We start from the raw sequence: 12,527 nt of genomic DNA on the forward strand, positions 1-12,527 counted from the left end.
ATAAATAAATAAATAAATAGAGTAATAAATATGTACAAACATATATACATATATACAGGATAATAATAATGGCATTTGTTAAGCGCTTACTATGTGCCAAGCACTGTTCTAAGCGCTGGGGAGGTGACAAGGTGATCGGGTTGTCCCACGTGGGGCTCACAGTCTTCATCCCCATTTTACAGAGGCCCAGACAAGTGAAGTGACTCGCCCAAAGTCACACAGCTGACAGTTGGCGGAGCCGGGATTTGAACCCATGACCTCGGACTCCAAAGCCCGGGCTCTTTCCACTGAGCCACGCTGCTTCTCTACCTGATTACCTTGTATCTACCCTAGTGCTTGGAACAGTGTCTGCCACACTTAACGAATACCATTTAAAAAAAAGCGGCATCACTATCGACTGTACAACAACATGGTACTGTATTGTTCTACAGACAGGGTCCCTGTCCACAACAAGCTTACAATCGAGAGGGCGAGACAGACATTAATATAAATACATTATGGACATGTACTTAAGTGGGGCTGGGAGACGCAGAAGGGAGTGGGAGAAGAGGAAATGAGGGCCTTGTCAGGGAATCAATCAATCAATCAATCAATCGTATTTATTGAGCGCTTACTGTGTGCAGAGCACTGTACTAAGCGCTTGGGAAGTACAAGTTGGCAACATATAGAGACAGTCCCTACCCAACAGTGGGCTCACAGTCTAGAAGGGGGAGACAGAGAACAAAACCAAACATATTAACAAAATAAAATAAATAGAATAGAGATGTACAAGTAAAATAAATAAATAAATAGAGTAATAAATATGTACAAACATATATACATATATACAGGTGTGGTGGGGGAGGGAAGGAGGTAAGACGGGGGGGATGGAGAGGGGGACGAGGGGGGAAGGCCTCTTGAAGGAGATGTGCCCTCAATAAGGCTCAGAACGGAGGAGACTGACTGTTAAATATGAAAAGGGAAGATTTTCCCGTTTCTCCATCTAGATTGTAAGCTCGTTGTGGCCATGGGAGGTGTCGGTTTATCGTTATATTGTATTCTCCCTAGCTTAGTAAAGTGTCTGCACACTTAACACTCAATAAATATGACTGACTGACTCAGGGGCCCAGAGAGATTCGATGACCTGCCTGAGGTCACGCAGCATTCATTCATTCATTCAATCAATCGTATTTATTGAGCGCTTACTGTGTGGAGAGCACTGTACTATGTGCTTGGGAAGTAGGCCACGCAGAGCCGGGATGAGAACCCAGGCCTCCTGTTTCCAACTCGGTGAGAATTTTTAGAACAATTTAAATGGAATGTGCTCTTATCCTCTAATTGAGATTTCTGCATGTACCAACGGAAAAATATTCGAACAAAAATCTTTGCCTTTTAGGCGGAACTCGGCTTACCTCGAACTGCCGTCACTGTGCCACGCTCTTTCTTCATCTTCTGATGTGCCCCCACTGCCCGCGATTACCTCGCCTTCCTAATAAAAAGGCATTTCATTCAATACTTTACTCTTATGGCAGCAAATTGATAATTCTCTCATTACCTTTATATGTAGTCATGTCAATACAAAACTAATTTTGCAAAGACTCGCTACTATGCCATCATATTGGTTTCTCATGATTTTATTCAAGCGCACTAAATCCCCCTTAAAATGCAATTAAAAAGCCACGGGAGATTTCTTTTGCAAAAAAGCAATACGATTCCTCAAGTGCTTACCCTTACCATCAGCGGACATGCTTTATCTCGCAGATAAAGTGTCACGAACTGGACTCTTTTCCACCTCTACAGACTGCCCGTATCGAAAAAAGAGCGCCTCCAATCCCTCCACTGCTTCCTCTCCATTTTGGGACAATCCCTTCTCCATGATACACTCCCCAAATGTCTCCTGGGACCTGTCCTTCAAACTTCTCCCGGGATCTGTCCTTCCAGACACAATTTATTGATTCTCCTTCATTTTGCTTCCCGTATCACTACTGATTCCACCAGGCAAAGCCTATTCTGATGAGGAATTAATTACTAAAGCACCAAAATGTACTGCCCTGCACTTTTGGGTAGCAAAACGTACAGGCCGTAGAGATAATCGCACACAATTGTAAGTGCAGTTCAAAAATCCCACAGCGGCCCGTTCACTGGGGATCTTACATCTGATGAGCTGTTGCCATTTTCCAATTCTTCTGAGGGTCTCGCGGTCTCTTCCAAAGCGGATCTGGTTCGGTAGTTATGCTGATTTGCCTGCTGCTTTTTTAAATCTCCGGCATCCAGTAAGTTATCGTGAGAGTGATTCTAAGAAAAATGCACAAAACGTAGCGATAGAAAATGCCCTTTGGCATAGTGCTAACAAAAAAAACCACCCACTGGAATTTGGTTTCTTGGCGTGGACACCATTCCCAAGTCGCATCTCTCTACATCTCTCTTATCCATGTTGTCCAAACTGGACTGCATGCTCTTGGTGAACAAGGATTATTTCTCTCTCATCAACTTTGAGTGTGGTATCACTGTAACACAGTCGGATGTATACACTGACTGTCAAATATATGTAGTGGTGATGATGAGGACGAAAATTTTTCCCGGAACAGAAACAGAAAATGATTAAAGTTTTGGTGTGGTGAGTGAATGAAAAGACATTCACATAGTGATGTAGTGTACTTTTAAAAAAAGGAAATAAGTTAGCTGGCAAAATTTCAGGAAACTACATTTTAGGAAGATTAAAGAAACCTTCTTTGGCAGTCTTTTCAAAATAGCAATAAAACACCACAAAAAAAGAATGGCCTAATCGTCTATTTCCTCTTGTCGCCATCACATTCATCAGAGCATTTGCTTTACAGCAAAATGCTAAGAGACAATGATAAATCCAGGCTGAACCACTGGTATTCTCTGAGTGCTTATTGTGTGCAGAGCACTGTACTAAGCGCTCAGGAGGGTAAAATACAACAGGGTCGGTAGACCCTCTCCCTGCCCATAGGAGCTTATGGTCTAGAGGGGGAGAGAGACATTAAGATAAATGAGGGATACACACCCAAGTGCTACGGGGCTGAGAGTGGGGTGACTAGCAAGTGCTTAGAGGGTACAAATCCAAGTACACAAGAGATACAAGAGGGAGAGGGAGTATGGCTTAAGGGATGACAGGCCTCTTGGAGAAGATGTCATTTTAATAAGACTTTGAAGGGGGGGAGGGGGGTGGCCTGTAATACACAAATAAAGGGGTAGGGAGTCCAGGCAAGAGAGAAGACAAGGCGAGATTGAGGTCCAGACAGTAGGTTGGTGTTAGAACAGCAGTGACTGGGCTGGGTTATGGTGGGAAATCAGCAAGGTAAGATAGGAGGGGGTAGTAAGGTGACTGAGTGCTATAAAACCAATGGTTCGATGCACAAGTGGATAGGCAACCACTGGAGGGTCTTGAGGACTGGGGGAAAACAAGGATGAAACCATTTTGGAGGAAAATGATCCAGACAGAAAAATATGAACAAGAGTGGGGAGAGAACAAGAGGCCAGGAGTTCCGCCAAAAGGCCGATGATTTAAAATATGGATATACTTTGAGGCAGAAAGGGAATGAGGTGGAAATGACACCTCTCCTATACACTTAACAATAACAATAATGATAACCACAGTATTTGTTAAGCGCTTACTATATGCCAGCACTGTACTAAAGTACGGGGACAGGTACCAGCAGATCGGGTTGGACACAGTCCCTGTCCCACATGAGGCTCGGAGTCTTAATCCCCAGTTGTCAGAGCAGGGAACTGAAGCCCAGAGAAGTTAAGCGACTTGCCCAGGGTCACACGGCAGATAAGAGGCAGAGCCACTTCTGAAATTTCACATTCTAATATCCAGGTGACATTAAAAAACGCACTCAGGGTCTCAGCAAATCGAACGCCGGGGCCCAAGTCCCGAACGAAAGTGCAGAACTAAGATGCTGCGACCTGCTTGCAGAGTCACCGTCCTTTGATGACCGCGCTCTCGATTCTCCTCCCTTTAAGGCAGAAGAGTTTTGCTACCCACTGCAATGGCTGGCTCAGGGATCAATCACTCAATTGTATTTATTGAGCACATACTGTGTATCGAGCACAATATAAAAGAGTCGGCAGACCCGTCCCCTGCCTACAAGGACAACCCGACACTCTGGTAAAGACACTTTAAGCAACCACTACTTACCTTAGGAAAAATGGGTATCTTATTCTCTTTAGGAATTGAAAAGTGTTTTCTTTTCTCCTCTGACCTATAACTCTTTATTTCCTCTTCTCCCTTTGCTGTTCTCCACTCTTCCTGCCTACTAAAAACGTATCGAAAACAGAAATCATCAGCACCAAGCATTCTGCCGCTTGCCATTAGGACAAAACAACTGTTACCATGTCAAGCAGTTACACCTCCTTTCCAAGCTAGGTATTTTTCAATTCCAACATTACTGAAAAATCAATCCATGAGAATGACTCCAACAATTAATTATTCCACCATAACGGTTATTTTTACTTCGTATTTAACTCTCCAATGTCCGTTGGTTTTTCTTTTTTGGTTTTTTTTTTTAGAGGGTGACTTTTTGAAACGATCACTTCCTAAGCCCCAATTCCAAGGGGACCATGGGGAAAAAGGCTAATTCTGGCATGGAATAATAATAAAATAATAATAATAAAAATAATATAATTACTGCGTGTCAAGCACTGTTCTAAGTGCTGGAGTAGATACAAGGTAGTCGAGTCAGACACGGTCCCTGTCCCCCGTGAGGCTCACAGTCTTTATCCCCATTTCCCAGATGAGGTAACTGAAGCCCAGAGTGACTTGACCAAGGTCACACAGCAGACGGATGTAGGAGCAGGGATTAGAACCCAGGTCCTTCCAACTCCCAGGCCCAGGCTCTGTCCAGTTAGCCACAATGCTTCCTACAGAACACGTGGTTGGCGCTACCTCTTCGCCCCGCCAACGGTCCTGACTCTCCACTAGGCTCTGAGACCTACAGGATCCTAGCTGTTCTCAGTGGGTTGGGGGTCCAGGGCCCACGCTACTGTCTCTCCCGGCTCCTTGGGGGGCAGGACCAGCCCCCCAAAGATGTCAGGGCCATCTTGGGCCCCCTCCCCACTAGCTCGGCCGACCCTAAAGTTGCTGCAAGGGATGCTGAGCTGAGGGAGATCCCTGGCCGACCCTCAGATCCAGATTAAAGGAGCCAGGCCGGGGAGGAGAGTGCGGCACGGAGGCGAACAACTTCCGTGTGCAGACCGCTCACCGTATACAAGAGATTTCGTTTCCCGATCTGACTGAATGGCTTAAGGAAAATTAAGAAGCAGGTTCCTCAGTTGCCGCTGACTGGACTGAATCTAAGTACTACTGGGGCAACTAGAGAATCAGCGCGGCAACAAGACACTGTGGCATTTGTTATCTTGTGCCAGGCACTGTACTAAGTGCGGGGTAGATGCAAGGTAATCAGTACGAGCGTATGTGGTACGCTGCTTCTACCCATTCCTATTTCTGTGGTGTCTGCAGATGGAGAGATGGGGCTGGGAATCAGGCTAACAATAATAATAATAACCGTGGTGTTTGTGAAGCGCTTACGAGGGGCCAGACACTCTACGAAGCGCTGGGGTGCATACAAGCAAATCGGGTTGGATACAGTCCCTGTCCCACACGGAGCTCAGTCTCTAGCCCCATTTTACAGAAAAGATCCCCTGACACCGCACGCCTGATTATGACAGTGGAAAAAGCAGCATTTTTAAACCAATTTAACCCACTGTCTCTCATAACACTCATATAACCTGCTCCAAAAACATCTTCTTCACTTTCTTCAGCTTTATTTGGGAAAATATTATGCCCCCACCACCACCTTAGAAATAACGAGACTGTGTTCGTAACACTGATTTATCCCACGAGTTGCTGCTACCGCTTCAGAGAAACCAGGATATGTTCACAGATCTTGGGGGAGAGGGGTCGTTCCTCAAGGTTAATTGAGGTAACTCTTTAAAAAATAAGCCATCAGGACAGTAAACAGCCTCGCTAGGCCTTCGGAGAAGAGATCCTTCCTTCCTTTCATTCAACCGTATTTCCTGAGCGCTTCCCGTGTGCTGGGCACGGTACTAAGCGCTTCGGCACCGTAGCGAGCGCTTCCTTACCCGGAGACCCCGGTCGACAGCTCGGGCACGACGACCCGGCGGCTCCAGGCCACGAGGTCCCTCTCGGTGGCCATCTCGCTCCTCGGGGCGTTGCTGTGCATCTGCCGGACCCCTTCGATCTGGCCGCTGCGACGCAGGCCGATGTTGGGTGGCGAGTGGACTTCTGAGGTAGAGCTCGCAGAGCCTGCCGCCGCAAAAATTCACGGGGGAAAAAAAAAAATCTCAGAATCGTAATAACGGCGGTAGTTGTTGAGCGCTTACTATGCGTCAGGCGATGGGGGAGATATAAGCTAATCCCCGTGGGGCTTACAGTACGAAATCCCTATTTTACAGATGAGGGAACTGAACGCAGACAGAAGTGAATTGTACTTTCCAAGCACTCAGTACAGTGTTCTTGCACACAGTAAGCGCTCAATAAATACGACTGACTGAATGAATGAATCAGGAGTGACTAGCAAGCTCCGCGAGCAAAGGAGGAAAAGAGGGCAGCCCTAGGCCTCAAAGTCTCTATCGTTGTTGAAAATGAGCCCGGGCCAAATCCAAAGCAGGCCTGCGACTTTCTGAAAGGCGTTATTGCACAGGTGCTGCTTGGAGTTGTCGTTCCAGTCAATCAGCGATCTACTTATTGAGTGCTTTCGGCCTGCAGAGCCTGGAAAGAAAGTAACACGGGGGACCGTAACCCGCATATGAAGCTACTGCAGTTGCCCAACAATTCTCAGACACTGCACTATAGATTTCCTCGGCCTGCAGATTACGAGAGAGAACCCAATCGATAACAACACTAATAACCGTGGTATCGGTTAAGCGCTTACTATCGTGGCAAGCACCGCACTAAGTGCCGCAGTAGATACAAGATAGACGGCGAACCCCACGTGGGACCTGATTAAGTAGGAGAGAGGACAGGTGTTGGTCCTCATCTTACAGATGAGGGAACTGAGGCCCAGAGAAGTGAAGTGACTTGTCCGAAGTCACACAGCAGGTACGTGGTAGAGGCGGGATTAGAACCCAGGTCCTCGGACGCCCAGGCCCTTTCCACTAGGCACATCCAATGGTACTTATTCAGGGCTGTGTGCAGAGCCCTGGACTAAGCGCTTATGAAAGTACAATGCAGTTGGTAGACATGATCCCTGCCCGCAAGGAGTTTAGACTCTATAGGGGGGACCACAATGCAGTTTGACTTTGGGATGGTTTGACCTTGTTTCATGGACCAAAGAACCAGAGCTCTAGGAGGGAATTTGGAGTGGCTCCCAAAGACAGGAATTTTCCGCTTGCTGCTCAACAGGTAGCGAGGTCTACAAAAATAAGTCTGAGTTTCAGGATCTCACAGAAAGAAAGGGGATATTTGGGGAATAGACCCGCTGATCTTGAGGAGTAAAACACTGAGCCACTTGGGCGTCCATCGGTTGAGTGAACTCCGCGTATTCAATCGTATTTTCTGAGCGCTTCCCGTGTGCAGAGCTTGGAAAATACAATTCGGCAACAGACAGAGACAATCCCTACCCAACAACGGGCTCACCGTCTAGAAGAGGCCTGACTAGCCAAATGAAAATAATAATTATTATTATGGCATTTATTAAGCGCTTACTATGTGCAAAGCGCTGTTCTAAGTGCTGGGGAGGTTACAAGGTGATCAGGTTGTCCCACGGGGGGCTCACAGTCTTAATCGCCATTTTACAGATGAGGCAACTGAGGCATAGAAGTAAAGTGACTTGCCCAAAGTCACATAGCTGACAACGGGCAGAACCAGGATTTGAACCCATGACCTTTGACTCCAAAGCCCCTGCTCTTTCCACTGAGCCACGCTGCTTCCAAATGCATTTGGAAAAACTCCAGTCTAAGTAACAAAATGGCAGGGAGTGAACAAAAGCGAAGACTCTATCTCCGATCTGTGTTTCCAACGAGGCAAGGGCCGATTGTTACGCATTAATCATCCCGACGGAGGCGATGATAAAAACGTGAAATGTTTTTAAATCTCCACCCGATTTTTACCCAAATAAAGGCCGAACAGACAGCACTCTCTTTTCTTTTTTGCTTTTAAAAAACCGCGGAGGAGCTCTCTCCCGGGTTACTTGGCCATTATGACCTGAAGGCAGGTTGCCGCTTACCTCGGCCCACGCGGCCGGTGCTGCTGGTCCCGGCTTCGCCGGAACGTCTAAGGTCTTGCTCTTGTTGAAGGCGCTGGATCATGCTGTCCAGGGGGCTCACTTCCTGGTTGGCTTGCTGGCTCAAAACTTGGTTGAGTCCTACAGTAAACAAACCGACAAAAAAAATGCCTTTTTGTTTGTTGGTTTATTTTTAAACGGAGATACTTCCTATTAAAAAAATCCGATGACGACATTTGTACCGGAGAGAAGGTCCGGGGGTTGGCGGGAGGGAAGCAGGGAAGGGAGGCATCAGAGTTCAGCCCTTTCCCACCTGGACCGGCAGCCTGACGCTTTGCTCCTCCTCCTTCCCTCAGGAGGCTCTCTGGAATTCCCTGGAATTCCTAGGGGCCCCTATGAATGCAGCCCCCTCCCACGGGGAAGCTCCTAAAGCTCTCAGACTAAAGCAAAGCTGTGCGGTTCTAGGAGCCATCCTGGTATCATTAATTCCAGCATGCTGGCCCGCTGGGTGACCTTGGGTAGGTCATTTCACTTCTCTGGGCCTCAGTTCCCTCTTCTGTCCAATGTGGATGGAGACTGTGAGCCCCACATGGCACAGGGACTGGGTCCAATACCACAATTATTACAAATATTAGCAGACCGAAAGGTACAACAAACCACAAACAATATCCCTTTGCTTTGGAACCACGAGGAATAATTCCCGAATCGATTTCATAATTATAGTAATAATGATGGTGTGTGTTAAGCCCTCGCTATGTGCCAAGCATCATTCTAAGTACTAGGGGAGATACAAGCTAATCAAGTTGGACAAAGTCCCTGTCCCATATGAGGCTCACAGTCTTTATCCTCATTTTACAGATGAGGGAACTGAGGCCCAAGGACGTTACGTGACTTGCCCTAAGCAGACAAGTGGCAGGGTCAGGATTAGAACTCAAGTCCTTCTGACTCCTAAGGCATGTGCTCTCTCCACTAGGCCATGCTGCTTCCCACTTAGGATGCTAAGGATAGGGAAGACACCCAGAATGTGTACAATGACTTCAGAAAACACTTTTCAATTTTGTTCTTCCTTAGCCCCTTATGAGCCATAATTTGTGGAATAATTCATGAAGTCTCCACCACTCTGAGTGCCTTAAAACCAAAGGTAATCAACCAATCAATCAATGGTATCTATGTGCAGGCCACTTTACTAAGCACTTGGGAGAGTAAACTGTAACAGAGTGGAGAGATACGGTCCCTGCCCACAACAAGCTCACAGTCTAGAGGGAGAGAGACGGAAAATAAACCAACTAGGGAGATGTACATAAGTGCCGTGGGGCTGAGGTGAATAAAAAGTGCAAATCCAAGTGCCGGGGTGATGAAGGGAAGCGGGAGAAGGGGGAATGGGGGCTTAGCCGGGGAAGGCCCCTTGGAGATGTGCTCTTAATAAGACTTTGAAGGTGGGGAGTGATCGTCTGTCGGATATGTAGAGGGAGGGTGCTCCAGGCCGCAGGCAGGACATGGGCGAGAGGTTGGCGGCGAGGTATTAATATTATTCAATGGTACTTGATAACACTGTTAGTACAACAATCGTTATTATTAATTATCACTAGTGCGATGATTGTGTTGTGTGCTCACTTTGAAATGGTCAGGGCATTATAACACTAGGGTCCCCTGATGGCTTTATTTGTTCTTATTTTGGCACTTTGATCACTCAGTTGTGAATCTAAAGGGCTGAGGTTTTTTTTCCTGTGCCCACGTCTCCCAAAAAGCGTATAAGCTCCTGGTGGGCTGGAAGGGTGCCTACACCGATCCCGGGTGAAACGGTGCTTAAATAATAACGACGACATTTATCTGAAGTGAAGGCTACCCACGGGAACTTAAAAGTATAAGAATGCAGCGTGATTTCGCCAAGGAGCATGGCCTGGCGGAAAGAGCCCGGGCTTGGAAGTCAGAGGACGTGGGTTCTAATCCTGACCCTGCCACCTGTCTGCTGTGTGACTCTGGGCAAGTCGCTTCACTTCTCTGGGCCTCGGTTACCTCGTCTTGAGACGGTGAGCCCCATGGGGGACAGGGACTGTGTCCGACCCTATTACCGTGTATCTACTCCAATGCTTAGAACAGTGCTCGGCACCTAGTAAGCGCTTAACAAACACCACAACTACTGTTATTAGCTGGACAAACATTTCTGATTTAGAAACAATTTCTGACTCAGAAATACCCCACGATGGCTCAGTTCATCAACGTGGCCAGGTTGCAGGATGTGGAAAAAGGCCAACCGCCGGAGAAACACAGCGATTAAAAACACTGCTTTATGGCGACCGAGTCTTTTTCACCCGCCCAGACATGCGCTCGCACGCACGCACACACACGCACACACACACCTGAAGACGTCACTCCCATCTGAGGAATGAGTTGCTCCTCACGGCAGTTCTCCCGACCTGGAACCAACCTCTGGAATCTTGACGGATGAGGGTTCCCGTCGACGTCCACTAAAAATGGCGGGGGCATCAGGTGTGGGGCTTGCTGCGTTTGTTCGTCCAAGACAAAGTTGTTGGCGTCGCGGATGAGGGGCCGATAATCGCTATGAAAAAACATCTGGTCCGCTATCTGTAAAAGAGAAAGAAGCCAGCACTAGTTAGGCCTCGACAATTTAGCGCATTTCCAAGTATTATGAAACGTTTGGCTGGGATATTCATTCGATCGTGTGCAAAGCACTCTGCTTTACTAAGCTGTACTAAGCACGTGGCTGCTCCAGCCATGTTTCGAAAATCATCAGCTGGGTAGTAAATTGTTTCAAATGATTAAAAGTATTAAAAAAAAACCCACAACAACACACACATACTACCTATCTCCCCTGGAACCTCATTCTCACCCCTTTCTAGCCCCTCCCATTACTGACATTAATTTCTAAGGGAAAATTGGAAAAAGGATGAATGTATCATTTCGCTGAATATTTGAAATTTTCCACAATACCCTTAAGTGAGCAACTCTGTATTGCTACAATGCCATACAATGGGCCCCTAGAGGTCTGAAAGAACACACAATCCTCCCAAAGGGCCTAATTTTCTGCAGTGGACAGGTTAGCCACTTTAGAGCACCCAAGAACACAGGCTACCCCTTTCCCAAGCTACCCCTCTCCTCCAGCACACACATATTTTTCAATAGTTTCCCCCTGAAAATAATCTCTATGCTTCAAAGTACTTACAGCTTACAAACCATCACTTAGCAAATAATAGTAACCACAGGAGCAATGAGCGTAAAGAACAAAGACTAAAAGACATAGGGAGAAAGCCCACCAGGGTATTTACCTTGGGGCAACAACCCAGTACTTGTATTTCTGTCCATTCCTGGTGATCTTCCTAAATTTTTTCCTATTCCCCAAGTACTCGGAGAGGAATGCCTCGCACTCTGCAGAAGGTTTCACCTATCCACTTTCACGTCACGACAACGGGGCTTTCTAAGCACCTGCTACGTGTTACGCACTCGGGCCGCTAAAATCGCCACAAATTCAAAACTGTTTCGGGGATCCATTCATTTAAAATTTACGTGGCTCTATTCTACCTCAAAATTTCTGTCAGGATCTCAGACACTCACACTTCCCCGGACATTCAGCGGAAATGCTTAAGGTATCTGTGTCCTTAATAATTTATATATCCTAAAGGCGTCGGAAAATAGGAGCAGGTATTATACTGAAAACGAGCCAGCAAAGAACCCCCAGATATGGCCGTGGAGACAAAAGGCAACGACAGGACTATTTAACAATGTGTTTTAAATTGTGGGGTCTTGGAAGAAAGCTAAAATGGGAACACCTACGAAGAGTTCTCTGTCATTCTGCTAGTTCATCTGATGACAGCCCTCGCCACCTACCCTGGCGACAGAAGGAATAAATGGGCGAGTGTCTAAGGTCTCAGGGATGTCTTGGGTTATCACTGCGGCTGCTTCCCAAATAATTTAGAATTCACTATCCTGCTGAGCTCAAAAAATCAAATGCTTCTGGCTCTGTTTCAGACGCTAAATGCCCAAGGCCCACACGGGTTTGGACCCCAGCAAACGCATCTTTTGGACTGGAGGTCTGCTTCGGATGGAGATCCTGGGGTCTCAATGACTCATCTATTCATTATTTAAGAGGGCAGAGACTCTTGTTTTTTCCCTGAAATGAGCTTTCCCTGAAAGACGACGTCTGAAATGCTAGCTTGGCAGAAAAGGTATTCCTCTGCATCGGTTCCCCGGAAACCCTTGGTGTCCCACTGTCCCAACGAGTTGACCCCCCCCACCTCCCAACCAGCCCAACTGTAGGGATTTTCTGGAATACCATTCTCCAGGGATAGGGAAGTTTGACTACTACGGCAGAAATCAGAG

The 12,527-nt window shown here is 47.0% G+C and overlaps 1 protein-coding gene across 1 annotated transcript in view; it reads right to left on the reverse strand.

Moving 5' to 3' along the window:
* Nucleotides 1-12,527, reverse strand: part of LOC119940578 (pleckstrin homology domain interacting protein) — a 105,502-nt gene that overhangs the window by 32,211 nt on the left and 60,764 nt on the right. The window contains 6 exon segments of the mRNA XM_038760744.1: nt 1,392-1,468; nt 2,134-2,274; nt 4,145-4,262; nt 6,088-6,271; nt 8,193-8,330; nt 10,550-10,775. Coding sequence (XP_038616672.1) covers nt 1,392-1,468; nt 2,134-2,274; nt 4,145-4,262; nt 6,088-6,271; nt 8,193-8,330; nt 10,550-10,775 — 884 coding nt within the window.

Source organism: Tachyglossus aculeatus, chromosome 19 (assembly GCF_015852505.1).
Source record: "Tachyglossus aculeatus isolate mTacAcu1 chromosome 19, mTacAcu1.pri, whole genome shotgun sequence".
Lineage (NCBI taxonomy): Eukaryota > Metazoa > Chordata > Mammalia > Monotremata > Tachyglossidae > Tachyglossus > Tachyglossus aculeatus.